Source organism: Nerophis ophidion, linkage group LG08, assembly GCF_033978795.1.
Source record: "Nerophis ophidion isolate RoL-2023_Sa linkage group LG08, RoL_Noph_v1.0, whole genome shotgun sequence".
Taxonomy (NCBI): domain Eukaryota; kingdom Metazoa; phylum Chordata; class Actinopteri; order Syngnathiformes; family Syngnathidae; genus Nerophis; species Nerophis ophidion.
In genome coordinates this window covers 54,773,071-54,798,195 of record NC_084618.1, presented here as the reverse complement: position 1 = coordinate 54,798,195, position 25,125 = coordinate 54,773,071, and the positions used below count along the sequence as shown (strand labels likewise).

General features: G+C 41.2%; 1 protein-coding gene across 1 annotated transcript; it reads left to right on the top strand.

The window, feature by feature from the left end:
* The first annotated feature begins 5 nt into the window (after nucleotides 1–5).
* aco2 (aconitase 2, mitochondrial) lies at nucleotides 6–23,988 on the top strand. Its single transcript, XM_061908964.1, has 17 exons — nucleotides 6–81; nucleotides 7,183–7,325; nucleotides 7,492–7,750; nucleotides 7,824–7,916; nucleotides 7,986–8,144; nucleotides 9,551–9,701; nucleotides 10,341–10,445; nucleotides 11,233–11,324; nucleotides 11,525–11,630; nucleotides 12,852–13,009; nucleotides 13,086–13,159; nucleotides 18,900–19,011; nucleotides 19,290–19,568; nucleotides 19,638–19,829; nucleotides 20,809–20,941; nucleotides 21,027–21,148; nucleotides 23,209–23,988. Exons 1-17 carry the CDS (start codon nucleotides 46–48, stop codon nucleotides 23,341–23,343), a joined length of 2,349 nt encoding a protein of 782 aa, XP_061764948.1. The 5' UTR covers nucleotides 6–45; the 3' UTR covers nucleotides 23,344–23,988.
* The last annotated feature ends 1,137 nt before the right edge of the window (nucleotides 23,989–25,125 follow it).

Genomic DNA, 25,125 nt, shown 5'->3' with positions numbered 1-25,125 from the left:
ATCATGACGTCACAAGCAGTCGCCACATCTTTGTCAGTGAACAAAATGGCAACCTACTGTCTGACTGTCGCGCGGCTTCAGGTAGGAGGCGCATTTGCTTGTTTTCATCTTGTCAACAAAGTACAGGCGACTGTCATTTCAAACATTCTGTTATTGACCTTTATTGTGAAGTAAGTAAGGGAACAGGAGGTTCCGGGGAGAGTAATGCGAGTTTACGAGCAGTGAGCTCGTGACTAGGCGGCTGGCCGGGTCACAGTGTCCTCGTGAGCTCAAGCAGAGGACATCGACTTCTATCCGACTGACTTTCTGCAAATACCGCTAATGTCCCTTTTTAATAGATGCATGATTCTCACATGCTGATTCCCTTCAGTGTGTTTTATGTCGGGCGTTGATTTCGAATCGACATCACAAGGTTAACCGCAAGGTTAGACATGCCAGAGAGTAACATAGACTGACCAAAAAACAATTTAACATCTGTTGAGCAAACACTGCCTTCTATATTGTGTTTGGATTTAATATTCAATGTATTCGCACGACCACATTTTTTCATTTAAACCTATTGATGCACAATCAATCACAGTAGAACAGATGTCGGGAACCTATTTGGCTGAGAGAGCCATACAAGCCAAATATTTTTTAAAGTATTTCCGTGAGAGCGATATAATTGATTTATTTTTTTAACACTGGATACAACTAAATGCGTGCATTTTTAAGAAAGACCAACATTTTTGAGTATAATAAGTCTCTTATTCTTTTTAATAACATTGTTATTCCGAGGCTAACCAAAAATAAATAAAATACTTCTTACCACTAATGTGACTTCTTGAACACGTGCGGTAGAAACCAGATGGATGGATGAAAATGCATGAGAATGTTTTGTATTTTGAACGTTATTTTTGACACTGTGATTACCAGCGTAATTATTCATTACTTACAGTGTTAAGCAATGTCAGCTAAGATTTATCTGAGAGCCAGGTGCAGTCATCAAAAGAGCCACATCTGGCTCTAGAGCCATAGGTTCCCTATCCCTGCAGTAGAATAATGAAGTTAATCATATTCTCCAACCCCATGTGAACTGTTGCATCTGCTTTGGCAAAATAAATATAACATACCGTATTTCCTTGAATAGCCGCCGGGGCGCTAATTATTTAAAAACCTCTTCTCACTCCTGCGCTTATTCAAGGCATGGGGTAAAAGTAAGCAGGCGCTAATAATTTAAAAACCTCTTCTCACCGCTGCGCTTACCAATGGCATGCAGTAAAAAATTGAGTGTGATATAAAATGAAAAAATAACAAATTATTGTGCGGCCGCGGCCCGGTGGTTGGGAACCACTTCTTTACAACATGTCATCGCGCCCACCTTTACACCATGCTATCTGCGTGCCGGTCGGACACGTGCGTATCTCTGCTTCTCCTACGAGATTGCAATGCATGCTTGGCCAACAGCAATACCTTTTAAACACTGATGGTTGTGATATAAACAACTTTAACACTCTTACTAATATGTGCCACACTCTGTAAACCCACACCAAACACATTTCTGGAGAACATTGGCTCTGTAACACATTATAAACGCAACATAAGAATTACCCAGAATTCCAATGCATCCATGACTCTTGGCTATATCATACAAGCGCCCCCAACCCTGCCCACCTCAACCGGCGCACAGAGAGGGGTGGGGGACGTGGTTTGGTGCTAGCAGGGTGTATAATATAGCCAAGAGTCATGGATGCATTGGAATTCTGGGTAGTTCTTATGTTGCGTTTATAATGTGTTACAGAGCCAATGTTCTCCAGAAATGTGTTTGGTGTGGGTTCACAGAGTGTGTGGCGCATATTAGTAAGAGTGTAAAGACAAGTTGTTTTATATCACAACCATCAGTGTGATCTGTATGGCTGTGGAACAAGACCCCTACTTTACACATAGTAAAAGCAAAAAAAACAAACTCCCCCGCCATTTTGAAAAAGATGACAGGGGAAGCGTCACGAGTTTGACCCGGCGGTAAAAGTAAGCATGCGCTAGTAAATTTGGGGAGCGAGTTTGACCCGGCAATAATTCAAGGAAATACGGTATACCTGTGGATCTCAAGCTTTTTTCAGTGATGCACCCCCTGTGAACATTTTTTTAACTTAAGTACCCCCTAATCTTAGCAAAGCATTTTTGGTTGAAAAAAAGAGAAAAAGAAGTAAAATACAGCACTATGTCATCAGTTTCTGATTTATTATATTGTTATTGGTTCGGAGGTGTACTGAACAAGTAGACATGCTAGCAGCTAGCAGGCTAGGACAACATGTTAAAGCCAGAGCTGGAAGACCCTCCTGCCTCGTTAAGATCTCCTGTTTGGGAACACTTTTGCTGCGCGATACAACAATGGAAGACGGAGGTTTGCCAAGATTGTTGGGCAGCTGCTTCTGACAACACGTCAAACATGTGTTACACCTTTCCTGCTTCCGGCTCCCATAGTGCCTCCCTCGCGCGCACAACCCTTCACTCTACCCGGCAGTGGGTCTCCACAGCTCCGGACTCCAGGGTACATGAAGAGTCCAGCGATTAGTTGCAAATCGTGGCTTTATTGAGGTTTTGCACACAGCCAATCCAACAAAACACTGGCCACTCCTGCGCTCTACCGCTCCCTCACCTCGCTCGCCATCACCTCGCTCGCCCACACACTCAATGACGTCAAATGCTGTCACATATTTAAGGGCCACACACACACATATGCTACTCTCATAACACAGTGGTTCTCAACCTTTTTTTTTAGTGATGTACCCCCTGTGAACATTTTCTTAATTCAAGTACCCCCTTGGATTTTTGGTTGAAAAAAACAGATAAAGAAGTAAAATACAGCACTATGTCATCAGTTTCTGATTTATTAAATTGTATAACAGTGCAAAATATTGTTCATTTGTAGTGGTCTTTCTTGAACTATTTTGAAAAAAAGGATATAAAAATAACTAAAAACTTGAAATAAACAAGTGATTCAATTATAAATAAAGATTTCTACACATAGAAGTAATCATCAACCTAAAGTGCCCTCTTTGGGGATTGTAATAGAGATCCATCTGGATTCATGAACTTAATTCTAAACATTTCTTCACAAAAAAAGAAATCTTTAACATCAATATTTATGGAACATGTCCACACAAAATCTAGCTGTCAACCCTGAATATTGCATTGTTGCATTTCTTTTCACAGTTTATGAACTTACATTCATATTTTGTTGAAGTATTATTCAATAAATATATTTATAAAGGATTTTTGAATTGTTGCTATTTTTAGAATATTTAAAAAAAAAAAATCTCACGTACCCCTTGGCATACCTTCAAGTACCCCCAGGGGTACGCCTAACCCCATTTGAGAACCACTGACATATGACCAGTAAATGTAAGTTAGTTCACTTATTTATTTTCTTTGTTGACAACTGCCTCAATTTACAAATAAATGTATGAAAATGAACTTCATACACTACATTCGATTAAATTAGTGGGTTTATTATTGAGTGTTTATGGATGTAATCACATATACCGTATTTCCTTGAATTGCCGTCAGGGCTCTAATTAATTTAAAACCTCTTCTCACTCCTGCGCTTACCAAATGAATGCGGTAAAAGTAAGCATGCGCTAATTATTCTAAAACCTCTTCTCACTAAGGCACTTACCAAAGGCATGCAGTAAAACATTTAGTGTGATGTAAGCTTGGACCTTAAATCCTACTGAATAGCTCTTAATCTTCTTCCCTTTATGCAATTTCAAATTACCGGTATCAAAATCAGCCTATTCCATTTTGAAAATGATGACAGGGGAAGTGTCACTCGTGACGTCACAAGTTTGACCAGGCGGTAATACTAAGCATGCGCTAATTATTTTGCGAAGCGAGTTTGACCCGGCAGTAATTCAAGGCAGGCGCATACTATATGTCCTGCGGCAATTCAAGGAAATACGGTATGTACTCTGTAATTATATACCGAATATTATTACATAGAGGCATGTATTGTTTATAAACAGATTATTATATCTGAGTGATGAGTAGGGTTGGGTATCGAGTATCGATTGGAACTGGGACTAACTTTCCGATTCTCCCGGAATCGTTCAAAAGTTTTAAATTTCGATTCGTAGTTTTGAGTCCGCCGACCGGAAAAAAAATAATAAGTCTGCCAACCCGGAAGAAGAAGCCACTGAACACCAACGAAGAAGCGCCCACCGCCGGAAGTGTTTGCATAGCCCAGCCTATGTAGCCGAGCGAGTTAGTCAAGCATGGATAGCGAACGTCGACGGTCGAAAGTGTGGCTTTATTTTACTAAAAAAATGAAATATCGGCGAAATGTAACACGTGTGACAGGACTGTTTCGTGCTTAGGAGGGTGCACGTCAAACATGATGAAGCACCTCCGAGTTCATGGAGTACAAATAAATGCGTGTCCCGTCTTCGACAGGAGACACTTATCTGTCCAGAATGCTCACGCATCCTGCCTGAGAAGGCGGATATGGTCATTTTCCTAAACAAGAACTGTCTCTGATTTTATACTGTACCTGCTGCTAATCTGGACTGAATTTTGCAAATTGTTTCTTATTATTTATTTGCTTTTCTGCACCAGGTTAGCCCATCAGTGGGAGCACGGTAACATGTTTAAGTACCTGCAATATCATACACTTGTGTGTGTAAATGTTTTCATGAGGTTTCCTGCAGCATCATACACTTATGTGTAAATGTGTTTTCATGCGGTTTTCAAAAATAAAGCTCTCTTGATGAAAGTGTACCCCTGTGAAAATGTATTCATAATTTATAATATTTATATTTCAGTTCATAGATTTGATATTTATATTCTAGTTGAAAACAGCCCTGTGAGGAATTTATAGTAAAGTTCATAAAAAGTTAATAGAATTAAAATTGATGGAAAATGTCAGACTATTTAATTCAGAAAGACTGTAGGTCAGCTATCATTTAAAATATCCTAAACTTTTTTTTGACCCTGCCTTTTTTTTTTTTTTTAAAAGAAAGAATCGGAATCGAGTATCGTCAGGAATCGGAATCGAAACAAAGAATCGGAATCGTTTGAATTGAAACGATACCCAACCCTAGTGATGAGGCAGGCTTTTTAGACACACACCATGTTTTTTGTGTTTTTTTTTTACTATTACAGTATTACTATTGTTTTTTCAGATGGTGATATTGTTTTGGAAATGCTATATCTGTTTGTTTTTTTGCATTCAAACTAAAATGAAAAAATTAAATGCTTATGTTGACGTTAGTCCTCTAGTTCAGTGTTTTTCAACCTTTTCTGTGCCAAGGCACATTTTTTTTAATTGAAAAAATCCAGAGGCACACAAGCGGCAGAAAACATAAAAAAATGAAACTCAGCAGCCGATATTGACAGTAAAAAGTTGTTCTCTCAACTGTTGGATAAGAATTAAAACCATAACCAACAATGCATCAATATAGCTCTTGTCTCAAAGTAGGTGTACTGTCACAACCTGTCACATCACGCCGTGACTTATTTTGAGTGTTTTGGTGTTTCACTTTGTGTAGTGTGTTAGTTCCTGTCTTGCGCTCCTATTTCTGGTGACTTTTCCTGTTTTGTTGGTATTTTCCTGTAGCAGTTTCATGTCCTCCTTGAACGCTATTCCCCGCACCCGCTTTGTTTTCGCAATCAAGACTATTTAAGTTGTGCAGATGCTATCCTTCTTTGTTGAGGATTTGTTGATTGTCATGTCATGTACGGGATGTACTTTGTGGACGCCGTCTGCTGCACACGCTGTAAGTCTTTCCTCTTGTCCAGCATTCTGTTTTTCTTTACATTGCAGCCAGTTCAGTTTTAGTTTTATTTTGCATAGCCATTCCTAAGCTTCAATGGCTTTTTTTAGCGGCACTCGCCTTTTGTTTATTTTTGGTTTAAGTGATAGATACCTTTTTACCTGTACGCTGCCCCCCCGCTGTCGTCTACATATTGTGATCATGACAAACATCCACAAAGCAATTAGTTACCTGCTGCTACCTACTGATATGGAAGAGTATTACACGGTTACTCAGCCGAGCTCTTGACATTTTGCTTCGCAAAAAATATTTTTAACCCAATTAGTTGAAATTACATAATCTCCCACGGCACACCAGATTGTGGTTGAAAAACAGTGCTCTAGTTCAAAAATTGTTTCATTTACAAGAATAATCTTACATTTTTAAAAGCAATTCACAAGAAATAACTTATATAGTATTATTATAATAACGAATAACACTTGAATTTAAATAGTTATGATAAAATGGGATTTATTCCAATATTTTTTTTTCTGTTTTAGTGTGGCACTAATAACTCTTCGTACGAAGGTGAATACAATTATTGAACATTTACTGTTGCCTTCAAAAGGTTTTAAAATTCCCCACATGTGCAAGGCAGCCTTTAATACTGGCATTTAATTTTTTATTTTTTTAAGGTTCATAGGTAATTACTGCACGTTTGTAATCTTTGCAAATACATTGGGATGTAGAACAATTAATTGTAAGTGAAACCATATTTATTTTTTGGAGCATTTTACATTAATAATAAAAATAATAGATTAGTATTATTATTATATTTGAGTGATGAGGCAGGCTTCTTAGACACACTGTTTTTTAGTATTACGGTTTTACCCTTGTTTTTTCAGATGATATTGTATTGGAAAATCTATATTTGGTGGGTTTTTTGTATTCAAACTTAATTGAAAATATGAAATGCTTATGTTGACATTAGTCCTCTAGTTCAAGAATAGTTGTATTTAGAGGAATCATATCACATTTTTAAAAGCAATTCAAAAGCAATAACTTATACAACATAATTTTAATGATGAATAACACTTGTATTTAAATAAGTTTATAATAAATTAGGATTTTTTTTTCCAATGTTTTTTTTTCTGTTTAAGTGTGGCACCAAAAACTCTTTGTACGAAAGTGAATACAGTTATTTTACCTTTACTGTTGGCTTCAAAAGGTTTTCAATTCCCAAAATGTGCAAGGAAGCCTTTAATACTGGCATTTAAATTTTTATTTATTTGAAGGTTCATTGGTAATTATTGGAAGTTTGTAATCTTAGAAAATATAATGGGGTGTAGAACAATTAAGTGAAACCATATTTGGAACATTTTACTATAATAATAATAGTAATTTTCAACATTGCTTCAAGTATAAATGTTTTTTCTTTTGTTGTTGTTTCCAGCTTGCTCTGGGCCATGGCGCACGGCGTCTGCATGTAGCAGCTGCTTACAGAGCCAAGGCCCAAGTGTCCATGAGTCGCTTCGAGCCCACCTCCTTCGTCAACTATGAACAACTCAATTCGAATGTTGACATTGTGCAAAAAAGGTTGCTGACAGTCTTGTTTACTGACATCACTGTTTTCCTTATCCGTTTTCTACAGCATTTCACAATAAGCCTGCAATTAGACAGCACTTACCCATTTTGATAAAAACTAAGAAAGTTCCCCTTTGTAGCATTATAAATATTATTTTTGTTCATCTGTTCTGCTTAGGCTCAACCGACCACTCACTCTGTCAGAGAAGATCGTCTACGGTCACCTCGATGACCCCCACAACCAGGAAATTGATCGTGGACGCACTTACCTGCGCCTGCGTCCCGACCGCGTGGCAATGCAGGATGCCACAGCGCAGATGGCCATGCTCCAATTTATCAGCAGTGGCCTGCCAAAAGTGGCTGTCCCTTCCACCATCCACTGCGACCACTTGATCGAGGCTCAGGTTGGCGGAGTTAAGGATCTGGCACGAGCAAAAGTGAGTTACAGGTTGACGTCATGATAATGCTGGAGAGTGTTTGTAGAAAAGCATTAAGGGCACCTCATTTTAGGAAATCAACGAAGAAGTCTACAACTTCCTGTCAAGTGCTGGCGCAAAATATGGAGTTGGTTTCTGGAAACCTGGTTCCGGTATCATCCATCAGGTATAGAAGTCTAACACAGATTTTAGTGAATTCAAGTACTCGCTAGCTGACATGATCTTTTTTGTTCAGATCATCTTGGAGAACTACGCTTATCCTGGTGTGATGCTGATCGGCACAGACTCCCACACACCAAACGGTGGCGGACTTGGTTCCATCTGCATCGGAGTTGGAGGTGCTGATGCTGTAGATGTCATGGCTGGCATCCCCTGGGAGCTCAAATGTCCGAAGGTCAGCAGAGGACCATTTTTTTGTGCTCATTCAGCAATGTATGTTTTTATTTAGAGATCGAGCGATACGTTTTTTCAGGACTGATACCGATTTTTAGTAGTCAAGGAGGCCGATAACCGATATTTGGAGCCAATATTAATTTTTTGTGATAAAACGTCAGATCAGTAGCGACGTAACGTTTTATGCGATTTACATGGATAATTTAGCACCAAACAACATAAGGGGGACTTAACAAACACTTATTACACGTGTCTAATGTTGCGGGTAAGAGGAGCATCAACATTGGCATTTGAAAATATGGGAAATTTTCTTGGAAATTTGGTAAAAATATGGCATTTACCTACATTACAATAACTCTCCATCTACTGAATTTTATACTTTTTTTTTATAGCAGTTTATGGATTTAATACATTTTAAGGTTTCTTTGTGAGAAACTTTTAAAATTGTATTTAAATAAAAAACAAATATGGGCTTTCTTACCATAGCTTATAGCCAATACATTTTTCAAGCAAGCAGACATAATTTCTTCCTGGATGTTACAAAGAGTATAAGAATGTGTAAGCTGCTGCCTGCTCTGCCTCACTTTTATATCATAAGTGTACTATTGGTCAAGATAATTACACAAAGTTTAATTTATGGTATAAATATATTTGCTGTTGTCTTAGTGTTCATCCAGCTCAGTTGATTTATTTGATTGAATCACGGAACATGAAACCCACGGCGCTCCTTTGACGAGCCCACACTCCCAAGTGTTACAGAGCCTTGCCGAGCGACTCGGTCGCTACTGCAGCAAAAACAAACAAAACGCTATTGGGAAAGATGCCAGGAAAGAAGGATAAAAACTGGATTTCCTGAAAATGGGAAGTTTTGGTAGGTAAGCAGGGGAAAGTACTGTAGGGGACCAGCATTGAAGGAAGGAAGATAAAGCTGAGCACACTTGGGAAGAATTCCCACAAGAACTTAAAAGCCCTGTCATATATCAAAACAAATTTGGGCAGAATTATTGACAATGACAGTACTTTTTATTCTTAAATGGAAAAAAAAATAGCTATGGCAAAAAGGGACATTTTTCATGCAGGGCAAAAGGGCTGGTGCTTGAGCAGTTTTTATTACTATCTACTTAATTATTTTATTTGAATACTAAATACTTGTATCATATGTGTATGTATTTTATCTGCTATTGTAGTTGTCTTGTAATAAAGAAAAAGGCAGATAACGATATATGTCAAAATGCCAAATATCAGCACAAATAATTGGACAGCAGATAATCGGTCAATCTCTTGTTTCTTCTGTAGTCCTATAAATTGCTTTTACTTAAAACCAAAGGCATTTTTTTAAGAAGAAGTATCTACGGTAAATGAGGCACAATGTTGATTTGTTCCCTATTCATTTACATCATGTGATAGGTGATAGGAGTAAAGCTGACAGGTTCCCTTTCTGGCTGGACATCACCAAAAGATGTCATCTTGAAGGTGGCCGGCATTCTGACTGTGAAGGGCGGCACCGGAGCGATCATTGAGTACCACGGACCGGGGGTGGACTCCATTTCCTGTACTGGTGTGTCTTAATATCTTAAAGGTCCCATATTATACCTTCTTAAACAACAATTTTAAGAAAGTCTCAGATGTGTTAGAATAGTGTTTTGCCTTTTATGCAGTTAAAAAAAAGTGCTTTTAGTAAGCAAAGACGAAATTTTTGAACTTGATATATGCACTGTATCACATACAACAACATAACGTTGAAGAGTCAGACATTAAGACATAAATGTTGCCTTTGTGAGCAAAGTGCTAGCATTAGAGGCTACATAAGCATATTAGCTGGAGAAAAGAAACCTGTAAAATAGTAAGCCGAGGTCCATGCTTTATTTTTGGATGTCCTACAAAGCCTGTTGTTTTTTATCAAAACAAAGCGATCCTCAGTGACATGGTGGAATTAAACCCTTCGCTGGATGGCTCAGAGTAGTATCATGTTGTATGGGGAAGGAGTTTTTTTTGTTCATGATGTCAGAAAAACCTGAGACGTCCTAATCGGTTGACGGAAACACTTGAGGGATATTTTTTTTCACATTTGGTGGCCATAAATGCATATTACTTTTAGAACATCATTACAAAGTTCCGTTTGTGAACTCGGATACCTTTTGTAAGGACTTTTTTTGCGTTGTACATATCCAGTGATTTTTGTGCGTTTTGTATGAAGGAATGGCCACCATTTGCAATATGGGAGCAGAGATTGGCGCTACAACTTCATTGTTCCCCTACAACCACCGCATGAGGACCTACCTGGAGAAGACCGGGCGTGGAGGTATGTTTTTTTTTTTTTGCTTTTTTGTCATCACCTTGTAAGTACATTGGTACCCCAACATAAGAGTGTTGTCTTGGCCATTTGTTATTCTTTAAGTTGCAAAGAAAAATTTGAGTTATTGGGCATAGCAAATGTCACAGTGAACCCCGTAAGTTCCGTTTTTCCAAGTGTGGTAAGTACATTACTAAGAAGAGAAGGATGATATTCATTGAATTAAAACAATAAATCATAAGTGTGTCGCCAATTTGGTGAAGTTATTAGAGCATATCGCTGCTATTCTGCAGTCTGCACCGTACTAAAGCACAATGAGTAACGCTAGTCAGAAATGTTAAAATCAATGAAAATATGGAAAATGTGCTAATGGTTTTTTGACACAGAAGCAACTGGCAGAAGATACTGTATATTTTAATGCTGTACATTATTACATTACTTCAAACAAGTACTGTATTTGTTCATAGTACAGTCTATTGTATTGTTTTTCATACAATATTTATTATCTAAAATGTGTTTCTTTTTAAAAAGCATGTCAAAACTGCTGTTTTGGGAGGGACAAGCATAGATTTAATTGATTTCAATTAATTTCAATGAGAGACTGTGATTTGCGATACAAGTGTTTTGAGTTCAGAACTCCATCACAGAACAAATTAAGCTCGTAAGTTGAGGTACTACTGTACAGAGTGCAATCTAATATTCAGTAAACAAAACCTAAATTAATTAATTATTTGTTAATTGTTCCTGTTTTTTTTCAAAGGCACACTTTTAAATATGAAGTCTTATTATTCCTCAGAAATCGCTGCAATGGCTAACGAGTACTCTGACTTGCTGGTGCCAGATGAAGGTTGCAAGTACGACCAGGTCATTGAAATCAATCTGGATGAGGTCAGTAGTTTCTAAGATTTTGTATTCAGGTCAATGTGAAGGACATGGGAATAAATACATTGGATCATTAAAGCTACATTTGTTTTATTGGCTTGTCATGTTATGTCTGTGAAGGCATAACTTTTGTATGTGTTTAGATCTCATTAAGGTCTCATTAGGTCACACAGTGCAAATTGAAAAAAAAAAAAATGTTTTTCCAGCTGAAGCCTCACATCAACGGTCCATTCACCCCCGACCTGGCTCACCCGGTTTCTGAAGTAGGTTCTGTGGCTGAGAAGAACGGCTGGCCATTGGAGGTTAAAGTTGGTACGAAGTGAAAAGTCATGAATATGCTGCATACACATGATGTCCATAAAGTCTTTTTACATTTGAAATCTCAGGATATTAGGGATACATCGCAATAGTTTGCCATACACCCTTACTCGATACAAACCTCGTTAACAAGGCCAAAGGTTGTTTCATTTTCGCTACTGTAAGTACACAAAACGCAAAACCATAAAATTGCTTAGCTTTTTAAGTGAACAGTTTTATTATTTTTTTTAATTTACTGTAAAAAAAAACTATGCTGACAGGCAATTTTCAAATACAATTCTTGACAAAACCGTAAATATGATATACTATGTCAGAATTTACAATGTTTTTTAGGAAAGTTAAATAATACACATGTGCAACAGTAATTTTTGAACAGTTTGATTTATTGTTTTATTTTTAGTAAAGTAAAAGCTGAATAATGCCAGCTCACTGCTCTTTTTATTTACGTCATTGTCCGTCCAAACTATTTACTAACTTTTTTTTAACTTGTCCAGTCATACAGGCAAATAACATTGTTGATTGAGAGGCCTTATTTGCTGTGAATATTTACTTTACAAGGAGAAGTATGAGGTACCTCTCCTGTTGCAATATTTGTTTCACTTTTATAAATGTTTGGACGTATTTTGTGTTTGACACAACCGCGTCAGAAGGGATAGAAAGAAGACTGGGAGGAATTGTGGAGAAAAGAAAATGAGACAACAACAAAGACACGACTACATGACCCGATACAATATCTACAAATATTGCACCAGCAGGGTTTCCCACACATTCATTTATTTGTGGTGGCCCGCCACGAAAGAATTACGGCCGCCACAAAAAAAAAAGTAATTTTTATTTATTTTTTTTAATTCATTTTCTTTTCAGCTTTTGACTCGCTCGACCGGTCATAAAAGCAATGGGACTCTGTCTGTGAATGGAGCTTGTAGTTACATATTATATAAATATGTAAATATTATATAAATATGTATAAAAATATGTACATAAAGTGTAATTATATTCCAACTCCGCGTTCTTCTTGGTCATCGCTGCCGCCGATGCCACCCCCCATCAATAACTCCCCGGCCCCCGACATATCTCATCATTTGCTTTTGTAATACATTTTTAAGCCGTACAGACACTTTGTTGACACCCTGTACTTAACACTCTTGTACTCACCTACGTGTAACTATGAATTTGTGTGAATTATTATTATCCATACTTTTGTGTCCTCTTTAGGTCTGATTGGCAGCTGCACCAACTCCAGTTATGAGGACATGGGCCGTGCCGCCTCTATTGCAAAGCAGGCTTTGGACAAGGGCCTTAAGTGCAAGGCTCAGTTCACTGTCACCCCTGGCTCGGAGCAGATTCGTGCCACTATTGAAAGAGACGGTTACGTGAGTGAATTTGAATGGAATATAATTGCTAAAGTCTTTGAATCTTTATGTATATCTGATGTTTTGTTTTCTGTAGTCCAAAATACTTAGTGATGTTGGGGGTGTAGTTCTGGCCAACGCATGTGGACCTTGCATCGGACAGTGGGACAGGTAGGAGAAAACCTTTCTGGCAAGTACAATAGATCCCCGGTATTCCTTGTGTTTACGGTCTGAGGCTACTCGCATACAGCAAAGAAATGCCAATAATTGGGACGGCAATAGAAGTGTCTCATTTGGGCACTAATGAAGCTTAGGTTATGATACTTCATCTAGGCACCATTGTACGCTACACCGGCTTGCTCTTTTCTCTCTTAATTCTTGGGTTAGCTTGATATTCTCTACTGACTCCCCTTTTTAATCACCGTTGTTCACAAGTAATGAAGCTAACAAGCTAAATGCATCGGTATATACTCCAGGTTTAAGCTCAATAATATACCTCACTTTTTTAATACACACATTTTGAATTGCAAAATTTATTGGGGCTTGCTACCAGTGATGATCATGAAAGATGATCGCTTGTAGCAGATGGAATGACAATCAGGCCAGCACTACAACTGTGTAAGCCTGGGCCAATATTCGATAAGTCAATTAATTAACGATAAATTAAAGTTGGTAAGTTATCCAGTGTCGATAAATTGCTATGTACATGCTTCAAGAGCATTCACGCTTTTCATCGCTTTTAGCGGCTATGCGCATTTGTACCATAGCGAAATGAAAAGAAAGGATTGAATTACCTTGTCTTCATTAAGTGTATTTTACTCTTGTTGCAGCAACGCGGGCCCGCTAGCACCACACAGTGCCACCAGTTAGCATGTAGACGCTAATATGGACAAAATGATCACAAAACCAAATGCCACCACACCAATGTGGGAATATTTCAGTTTATACTTTTGGAACAAGATGAGCCTATTAACACAGAGACGACACTTTGCCAAATGTGCGCATTTACAAACGACCTGCACGCCCACTTGAAACACAACCTCGCGACAGTCCGCACTCACTTCGCACTGACTTTGTGTTTGGTGAACAAGCCAGGTCAGTGTAAACACAACAATGCAAAATGGTGTTCCCTTACATAGAGTTTGGTTAAAAACATTGCCAAAGCAATGCGGCCATTTAATACTGTTATAAAACTAGCATTTTTTTATAAGTGTTGTCCTGTCATTTTGGTGTTCCTCAATCAGATAATGCCAAACTTAATTGTGTTTTGCATATGAGCTGTCAACACATCTGTTTATACTGTAATGTTATATTGTTATACTGCACTTTTGTTTAAACAAGTCCAAACTTCATTGTTAGTTCAGTAATGTACAACTCTACTTCTGCCTGCACGTGGAATATTGAAGTGCAACTGTGTTCACCTACTCAGTGGAATAGTGTTTAGAGTGTCCGCCCTGAGATCGTTAGGTTGAGAGTTCAAACCCCGGCCGAGTCATACCAAAGACTATAAAAAAATGGGACCCATTGCCTCCCTGCTTGGCACTCAGCATCAAGGGTTGGAATTGGGGGTTAAATCACCATTAATGATTCCCGGGCGCGGCACCGCTGCTGCCCACTGCTCCCTCACTTCCCAGGGGGTGATCAAGGGGATGGGTCAAATGCAGAGGACAAATTTCACCACACCTAGTGTGTGTGTGACAATCATTGGTACTTTAACTTTGTCAATACGTTATTTCGCTATTTTATTTGTTATGGCGTATATTTGAGTGCCCTTCTTAAGATATTGTATTGATTTTGGTTGTAATTTTTATTCAAGGGGCCATAGAGGTCGGGTGCATTGTGAGCTGGGCGGCAGCCGAAGGCAGGGCACTTGGCGGTCCGATCCCCGGCTACAGAAGCTAGCTCTTGGGACGTGGAACGTCACCTCACTGGGGGGGAAGGAGCCTGAGCCAGTGCGCGAGGTAGAGAAGTTCCGGCTGGATATAGTCGGACTCACCTCGACGCACAGCAAGGGCTCTGGAACCAGTTCTCTCGAGAGGGACTGGACCCTCTTCCACTCTGGCGTTGCCGGCAGTGAGAGGCGACGGGCTGGGGTGGCAATTCTGGTTGCCCCCCGGCTCAAAGCCTGTATGTTTGAGTTCAACCCAGTGGACGAGAGGGTAGCTTCCCTTCGCCTTCGGGTGGGGGGACGGGTCCTGACTGTTGTTTGTGCTTACGCACCAAACAGCAGTTCAGAATACCCACCCTTTTTGGGTACACTCGAGGGAGTACTGGAAAGTGCTCCTCCGGGTGATTCCCTTGTCCTACTGGGAGACTTCAACGCTCATGTTGGCAACGACAGGGAAACCTGGAGAGGCGTGATTGGGAAGAATGGTCGCCCGGATCTAAACCCGAGTGGTGTTTTGTTATTGGACTTTTGTGCTCGTCACAGTTTGTCGATAACAAACACCATGTTCAAACATAAGGGTGTCCATATGTGCACTTGGCACCAGGACACCCTAGGCCGCAGTTCCATGATCGACTTTGTAGTTGTGTCATCGGATTTGCGGCCTTATGTTTTGGACACTCGGGTGAAGAGAGGGGCGGAGCTTTCTACCGATCACCACCTGGCGGTGAGTTGGCTGCGATGGTGGGGGAGGATGCCGGACAGACCTCGCAGGCCCAAGCGCATTGTGAGGGTCTGCTGGGAACGTCTGGCAGAGTCTCCTGTCAGAGAGAGTTTCAATTCACACCTCCGGGAGAACTTTGAACATGTCACGAGGGAGGTGCGGGACATTGAGTCCGAGTGGTCCATGTTCCGAACCTCTATTGTCGAGGCGGCTGATTGGAGCTGTGGCCGCAAGGTTGTTGGTGCCTGTCGTGGCGGTAATCCCAGAACCCGTTGGTGGACACCAGCAGTGAGGGATGCCGTCAAGCTGAAGAAGGAGTCCTATCGGGTTCTTTTGGCTCATAGGACTCCGGAGGCAGTGGACGGGTACCGACGGGCCAAGCGGTGTGCAGCTTTAGCGGTCGCGGAGGCAAAAACTCGGACATGGGAAGAGTTCGGGGAAGCCATGGAAAACGACTTCCGGACGGCTTCGAAGCGATTCTGGACCACCATACGGCGCCTCAGGAAGGGGAAGCAGTGCACTATCAACACCGTGTATGGTGCGGATGGTGTTCTGCTGACTTCGACTGCGGATGTTGTGGATCGGTGGAGGGAATACTTCGAAGACCTCCTCAATCCCACCAACACGTCTTTCTTTGAGGAAGCGGTGCCTGGGGAATCTGTAGTGGACTCTCCTATTTCTGGGGCTGAGGTCGCTGAGGTAGTTAAAAAGCTCCTCGGCGGCAAGGCCCCGGGGGTGGATGAGATCCGCCCGGAGTTCCTTAAGGCTCTGGATGCTGTGGGGCTGTCTTGGTTGACAAGACTCTGCAGCATTGCGTGGACATCGGGGGCGGTACCTCTGGATTGGCAGACCGGGGTGGTGGTCCCTCTCTTTAAGAAGGGGGACCGGAGGGTGTGTTCCAACTATCGTGGGATCACACTCCTCAGCCTTCCCGGTAAGGTTTATTCAGGTGTACTGGAGAGGAGGCTTCGCCGGATAGTCGAACCTCGGATTCAGGAGGAACAGTGTGGTTTTCGTCCTGGTCGTGGAACTGTGGACCAGCTCTATACTCTCGGCAGGGTTCTTGAGGGTGCATGGGAGTTTGCCCAACCAGTCTACATGTGCTTTGTGGACTTGGAGAAGGCATTCGACCGTGTCCCTCGGGAAGTCCTGTGGGGAGTGCTCAGAGAGTATGGGGTATCGGAATGTCTTATTGTGGCAGTCCGCTCCCTGTATGATCAGTGTCAGAGCTTGGTCCGCATTGCTGGCAGTAAGTCGGACACGTTTCCAGTGAAGGTTGGACTCCGCCAAGGCTGTCCTTTGTCACCGATTCTGTTCATAACTTTTATGGACAGAATTTCTAGGCGCAGTCAAGGCGTTGAGGGGTTCCGGTTTGGTGGCCACGGGATTAGGTCTCTGCTTTTTGCAGATGATGTAGTCCTGATGGCTTCATCTGGCCGGGATCTTCAGCTCTCACTGGATCGGTTCGCAGCCGAGTGTGAAGCGACCGGAATGAGAATCAGCACCTCCAAGTCCGAGTCCATGGTTCTCGCCCGGAAAAGAGTGGAGTGCCATCTCCGGGTTGGGGAGGAGACCCTGCCCCAAGTGGAGGAGTTCAAGTACCTAGGAGTCTTGTTCACGAGTGGGGGAAGAGTGGATCGTGAGATCGACAGGCGGATCGGTGCGGCGTCTTCAGTAATGCGGACGTTGTATCGATCCGTTGTGGTGAAGAAGGAGCTGAGCCGGAAGGCAAAGCTCTCAATTTACCGGTCGATCTACGTTCCCATCCTCACCTATGGTCATGAGCTTTGGGTCATGACCGAAAGGATAAGATCACGGGTACAAGCGGCCGAAATGAGTTTCCTCCGCCGGGTGGCGGGGCTCTCCCTTAGAGATAGGGTGAGAAGCTCTGCCATCCGGGAGGAGCTCAACGTAAAGCCGCTGCTCCTCCACATCGAGAGGAGCCAGATGAGGTGGTTCGGGCATCTGGTCAGGATGCCACCCGAACGCCTCCCTAGGGATGTGTTTAGGGCACGTCCAGCTGGTAGGAGGCCACGGGGAAGACCCAGGACACGTTGGAAAGACTATGTCTCCCGGCTGGCCTGGGAACGCCTCGGGCTCCCCCGGGAAGAGCTAGACGAAGTGGCTGGAGATAGGGAAGTCTGGGCTTCCCTGCTTAGGCTGCTGCCCCCGCGACCCGACCTCGGATAAGCGGAAGATGATGGATGGATGGATGAATAATTTTGCTAATAGACAAAGTATATTTTATTGTTTTTGTTTGTTTTATTTAACGTTTTCATTCCAATTTCAATGTTAAAATACGCAAGAAATACAAGATTATTGCATTTCAAAGGATATACATGCATTATTATTATGTATTGTTACATCAATGGTTAATTTGGTCTCATAAAAATAATGGCAATAATATAATTTATCTGCAATGATTTTGTAGGTCAACATATATTCAAGCAAACTTTGTTAATGGCCCAGGCCTTCAACCGTGCTTCCATCTCCCGTTTCGCAGCCTCCATCTCCCTCCAAAGCAGCTAGAAGTGGTACCCAGTTCTGCGGCTACGCAACCATACATGTCAACATTTGCATTTCAAAATATGAGAATTTCCCTGGGAAAATGGGTAAATTAAGGGATTTTTTTTTACAGCGTACTATGAGGTGTCACTGTGTCACAAATATTTGTACTAAACCAAACTCTTAACATCACAAATGACATCAGGATGGTTATGGTAACAGGTAAATCTATGGATTGTTATTCACATCTAGCCAGTAAAAAGAAGCTGTTGTTGCGGGCATACACACATCTCCATGATGACACACAAACACATGACAAGCACTGCCTTGATTGAATGGCCATTTTAAATTGAAATGTCATCTTTTTAATTTATTTCAATGACATTCAGTATCAGTCAAAACTCCATGCTTTTCACATAACTACAAAAAAGGCGACATGGTAAAGTCCACCTTATTAGTAATATGCCTGCTTTCTTTCACGACTCAAGTACTTTTGCCTAACTTATACGGAGTGGGCGTGTCCTGAAGAGGTTAATACAAATACGAGAAACATGCATAACTTGAAATGCATTAAAAACACCTAGGCGCAAACTGGAGAATACATTCCTTGATGCTTTTCACATATTTATCAATAATTACAAACTTAGGGCAAATTAATTTGAAGGAAAACAGCTTATTTTAAGAGGAACTAAATACATATGTATTTTTTTATATCAGAAATCTGTAATTTTGAAGAAATGGAAACGCTTGAATCCACTGTAGTATCTGAGTTGCTGTACTGTTGTTTTTGCCTTCAGACGTGATGTGAAAAAAGGCGAGAAGAACACGATCGTCACCTCTTACAACAGAAACTTCACGGCCAGGAATGATGCAAACCCCGCAACACACGCCTTTGTTACATCTCCTGAGGTAAACCCAGTCAAAGCTAATTTAATTACCAGCTCTTGTCGAGCCTATAATGTCAAACTCACTGTGCTCTGGGCCGCTGGTCTACCTCTGACCATCTTACAGGATGGAATGGAAATAGAAATTACCTGTGGCAGGGGGAAAACTGTCACCTTTACAAAAACCTATCTCAGGCCATTTTTTTCAAAGAACTGCATTCTTAGTTCTCAAAGTTATTTTCTTTACAGTGTTCGATTTTGGAAATACTATTACGATGCTTCATAACCTTATGTCTTCTGTAGATTGTCACTGCCTTGGCTATCGCAGGAACGCTAAACTTCAACCCTGAGACTGACTACCTTACTGCTGCCAACGGTGAGAAATTCAAGCTGGATGCACCCAATGGAGACGAGCTCCCTGCCAAAGACTTTGACCCAGGCCAGGATACTTACCAGCACCCGCCTGCTGACGGCACTAGTGTCTCGGTGGATGTCAACCCCCAGAGCAACCGCCTCCAGCTGCTGGAGCCCTTTGACCAGTGGAGTGGCAAAGACCTGGAAGACTTGAGAGTTCTCATCAAGGTCAGCACTTCATACATGCACTTTTATTTTGTTCTGAAAAAGTTATTCAAACTTCTTCTGCGTTTGCAGGTGAAGGGCAAGTGCACCACAGATCACATCAGCGCTGCTGGCCCTTGGCTCAAATTCCGCGGCCACTTGGACAACATCTCTAACAACATGCTGATCGGTGCCGTCAACAGCGAAAACGAAGCCATCAACAAGGTGAAAAACTACCTGACCGGAGAATATGGTGGAGTGCCCGATGTGGCTCGTCACTACAAGGTGAGCACCGAAGAAGAGAATAACTTAAAGGGGAACTGCACTTTTTGGGGAATTTGTTTATCGTTTACAATCATTATAAAAGACATGACACAAATTTATTTTTTTGTACGCATTCTAAATATTAAATAAACGTAAATAAAAGTCCACTTACAGTGAACCAAATGGGAGCTCCACTATTTTGCCCATAAAATACAATAAATAAACCGCCGACAATCATTAATTTACACGTTGTGACTTGATTATTAACCAAGTATTAGTGATATTGTTATTATAAGCGCTAACGCAGACAAACTATTTATAGTGGCGCCGTGATCACAAGCATGCGTGCCTATGTTTTACATCATTGAATGGTCTGCTGCTTTCTTGCTCCCTGTGAGTTTTATATCAAAAATCATGTATCTCACCTGGACAGAAGATGTCTGAGTAACTATTCTGACAAATTAATACGCTCTGACAGCCATTTAGGACCCGAAAATGGCGAACAACACAAAAAGATGTTTGAAGGCCCCCGCTCCCCACCCCTTTGCTTCGTCAGGATTATGAGACATTTTATTTTTTATTATGTTTGTTGGTTCTTATAAAAACTGCAGTGAGTAATAATTACAGATGGAGGAAAAAAATAGCAAACGTGATTACTTTTTGAAATGAATGCATTGCGTATGCTTAAAATGATCAAAATACGTAAAAATTAAATGTTATAATACATGTGCCACTTACTGCAAAATACTTATTTCATGTATTTAAAACTTCAAAAAAGGTGTTAGGATGTTTTTTAAGGGCTTTATAAGCGGATTTGCGCGGCTCCCACTGGCTTTATTGTAAGCAGACTTTTGATTGCGTTTATTTGAGATTTAGAATGCAAAAAAAAACCATCCATCGTCATGTCTTTCATAATGATTATGAACGATTGGCAAAATTCCCAGGAAAGGGCAGATCTCCTTTAAGAACAAAAAAGCGTACTTAACTGTGCTGTGTACAGGCCCAAAATGTGTCATGGGTTGTGGTTGGAGACGACAACTACGGCGAGGGCTCCAGCAGAGAGCACGCTGCGCTCGAGCCAAGACATCTTGGAGGGAGAGCCATCATTGTGAAGAGCTTTGCCAGAATCCACGGTAGATTCACGCACAGAATACATCTGCCATGTGAGGTTATTTATATCTTGGCTGACATTGTCTGGCCTTTTCTGTTCTTTTTTAGAAACAAATCTTAAGAAGCAAGGTGTGCTGCCACTGACCTTCAGCAAACCATCAGACTATGATAAGATCTGCCCCGATGACAAGATCTCCATTAAAGGACTCCAAACATTCACTCCAGGAAAGGTGAGAATGGCAAAATATGCTTTTTCCCCAAACATTTTCACTCTTTGCTAGCCCTAAAATCAGGTGTGCCCATACTGAAAAACCAACGGATACAGGCGGCACATTTGCAACATTTAGTTATGTTAATAGTGTCCACATTTCTACAATGTGCTGTGGGTAAACAAAAAAACAAAAACAAACCACGGGCCTCACTCTTAACACCAATGTACCTCCTTTAAATTTTTTTCCAAGCCATTTTTACGGTTTTGCAAGTGTAAGTTAAATTTACCAAAGGATATTTGTCTTAAAAAAATCATATTAGAATTGACAAAACTACTCAAACACCAACACATTGGGCTACTTTTTCCTCATTTTCCTAAGCAAAATTTCAAACCTTTTACTGTTTTTAAGTGGGGTTGCATTTCTGTTGAAATAAGTGTGTTGCTATAAATGCTGTGGATGTAAATACAAAATAATGGATTAAATCAAATTTATTTGGGATAGCCCCTTTTGATGCAGCATTTTGTTTTAAGAAGGGGGACTGGAGGGTGTGTTCCAACTATCGTGGGATCACACTCCTCAGCCTTCCCGGTAAGGTTTATTCTGGTGTACTGGAGAAGAGGCTACGCCGGATAGTCGAACCTCGGATTCAGGAGGAACAGTGTGGTTTTCGTCCTGGTCGTGGAACTGTGGACCAGCTCTATACTCTCTGCAGGGTCCTTGAGGGTGCATGGGAGTTTGCCCAACCAGTCTACATGTGCTTTGTGGACTGGGAGAAGGCATTCGACCGTGTCCCTCGGGAAGTCCTGTGGGGAATGCTCAGAGAGTATGGGGTACCGGAGTGTCTTATTGTGGCAGTCCGCTCCCTGTATGATCAGTGTCAGAGCTTGGTCCGCATTGCCGGAAGTAAGTCGGACACATTTCCAGTGAGGGTTGGACTCCGCCAAGGCTGCCCTTTGTCACCGATTCTGTTCATAACTTTTATGGACAGAATTTCTAGGCGCAGTCAAGGCGTTGAGGGGTTCCGGTTTGGTGGCCGCGGGATTAGGTCTCTGCTTTTTGCTTCATCTGGTCGTGATCTTCAGCTCTCACTGGATCGGTTCGCAGCCGAGTGTGAAGCGACCGGAATGAGAATCAGCACCTCCAAGTCCGAGTCCATGGTTCTTGCCCGAAAGAGGCTGGAGTACCATCTCCGGGTTGGGGAGGAGACCCTGCCCCAAGTGGAGGAGTTCAAGTACTTAGGAGTCTTGTTCACGAGTGGGGGAAGAGTGGATCGTGAGATCGACAGGCGGATCGGTGCGGCGTCCTCAGTAATGCGGACGTTGTACCGATCCGTTGTGGTAAAGAAGGAGCTGAGCCGGAAGGCAAAGCTCTCAATTTACCAGTCGATCTACGTTCCCACCCTCACCTATGGTCATGAGCTTTGGGTCATGACCGAAAGGATAAGATCACGGGTACAAGCGGCTGAAATGAGTTTCCTCCGCCGTGTGGCGGGGCTCTCCCTTAGAGATAGGGTGAGAAGCTCTGTCATCCGGGAGAAACTCAAAGTAAAGCCGCTGCTCCTCCACATCGAGAGGAGCCAGATGAGGTGGTTCGGGCATCTGGTCAGGATGCCACCCGAACGATTTACAACAATACTCGCAAATTCTACATTCAATAAGGTAACGTTTATAAAATTGTATTATTTTTACTTTGTTTTTTTTTTGCTATTAAACATTTTGATTTCTAGAATGTCATTGTGTCAGATCGGGACTTGAAATCTAATCAGGGCTGAGGCCAAAAAATGTGATCGCAACCTGAGGTAAACGTTGGGACAACCTCACATACAACAAAAATACTGCAAAAGCTCTTTTAGATAAGATAATATGATAAGAATGAATAGTTCCAAATAGAGTAAAAGAATGTCAACAAAGTGTTGTGGATGCTGAAGTCCTTATTTATCAGCCCTTTTGCTTCTGACCAAAGTCACAAGTAAATGTGCTTGCAATGGCTATTTTCCATTATTTTGATAACCCCTTATGTTGACATGACGGTTTCATTTTATGAGTATTTTTAAAGTAATGAGACATCTCTGCCCTCAGCCCTTGACGGCTGTCGTGAAGCACAGCGACGGCAGCGAAGACGTCTTGGAACTCAACCACAGCTTCAACGAAACACAGATCGATTGGTTCAAGGCCGGTTCGGCTCTCAACAGGATGAAGTTACTCCAGCACTGATGGAGGAAGGACGATTGTCAGGGGAGGAGATGAGGAATGTGTGAGGATTTGTTTCTTCTTGACTGAAGTCATAGCGCCAGTGGACCTCCCAAAATGTCACTCATGTCTAATTGAACACTGATACATAACCGTACACGATGATTACCCTGCTTTGACTCCGTATCTAATAATAGTGCATTTCATTTCACTACAGTATGATTTATGAGTTGTGTGTGTGCCTACAGGGTTATCATGCTAGGATTCAGATGCTCTACTTTTCTTCCCTCTAAATGGAAAGTAACATTTTTCCCTCATGTTATATTTATTTGGTCTGGCTTTTTACTCCATGCATACAATTGGTCCTACATATGTCATGTAACATTTGCCCAACCTAGATAAATAGGTTACTAAGGAAATAAGAAACCAAGCTGATGTAATACTGTTACCACTGAGTTATGAAGGTATAGAAAGGGGAGAGTTGTGCAGCTTAATGAGTAAAATCTTCTATGAATTGAGGTCATTTTAAATGTCACGGTTACACTGCTCTCCAGCACTTTTATGTAAAGTGTCTGTGTCTGCATTTTATTATTTTTTCTCCTACAAGATTTCCTCTGTATTATGAATGATAACCGGTTGTATAAATAAATGTTGGCAGATCTCAGCTTATTTGCTGTTCTGTGATCGTTCGCGTTGCCTTATATACAAACCCCGTTTCCATATGAGTTGGGAAATTGTGTTAGATGTAATTATAAACGGAATACAATGATTTCCAAATCATTTTAAACGCATATTCAGTTGAATATTCTACAAAGACAACATATTTGATGTTCAAAGAGACAAACATTTTTTTTTGCAAATAATAATTAACTTTAGAATTTGATGCCAGCAACATGTGACCAAGAAGTTGGGAAATGTGACAATAAATACTGATAAAGTTGTGGCATACTCCATCAAACACTTACTTATTTAGAACATCCCACAGGTGTGCAGGCTAATTGGGAACAGGTGGGTGCCATGATTGGGTATAAACGCTTCCATGAAATGCTAAGTAATTCACAAACAAGGATGGGGCGAGGGTCACCAAATTGTAAGCAAATTGTCAAACAGTTTTAGAACAACATTTCTCAACGAGCTATTGCACGGAATTTAGGGATTTTACCATCTACGGTCTGTAAAATCATCAAAAAGTTCAGAGAATCTGGAGAAATCACTGCACATATGCGATGATATTACGGACTTTTGAACCCTCAGGCGGTACTGCATCAAAAACCGACATCAGTGTGTAAAGGATATCATCACATGGGCTCAGGAACACTAATTAAAACCACTGTCAGTAACTACAGTTGGTCGCTACATCTGTAAGTGCAAGTTAAAACTGTACTATGCAAAGCCAAACCCATTTATCAACAATATCCTGAAACGCCGCTGGCTTGGCTGGGCCCTAGCTCACCTAAGATGGACTGATGCAAAGTGGAAAAGTGTTCTGTGGTCTGACGAGTCCACATTTCAAATTATATTTGGAAACAGAGGACGTGGTGTTCTCCAGAACAAAGAGGAAAATAACCATTCGGATTGTTATAAGCGTAAAGTTCAAAAGCCAGCATCTGTGATGGTATGGGGGTGTATTATTGCCCAAGGCATGGGTAACTTAAACATCTTTAAAGGCATTATTAATGCTGAAAGGTCCATACAGGTTTTGGAGCAACATATGTTGTCATCCAAGCAACGTTATCATGGACGCCCCTGCTTATTTCAGCAAGACAAGTGTTACAACAGCATGGCTTCGTAAAAAGAGAGTGCGGG

Excerpts from the sequence above, each read along its gene's own strand:
- aco2 (XM_061908964.1), top strand. The coding sequence starts at position 46 with ATGGCAACCTACTGTCTGACTGTCGCGCGGCTTCAG. Across the intron at positions 13,160-18,899 it reads TGCATCGGACAGTGGGACAG|ACGTGATGTGAAAAAAGGCG; the intron begins GTAGGAGAAAAC and ends TTTTGCCTTCAG. Across the intron at positions 19,830-20,808 it reads ATGTGGCTCGTCACTACAAG|GCCCAAAATGTGTCATGGGT; the intron begins GTGAGCACCGAA and ends TGCTGTGTACAG.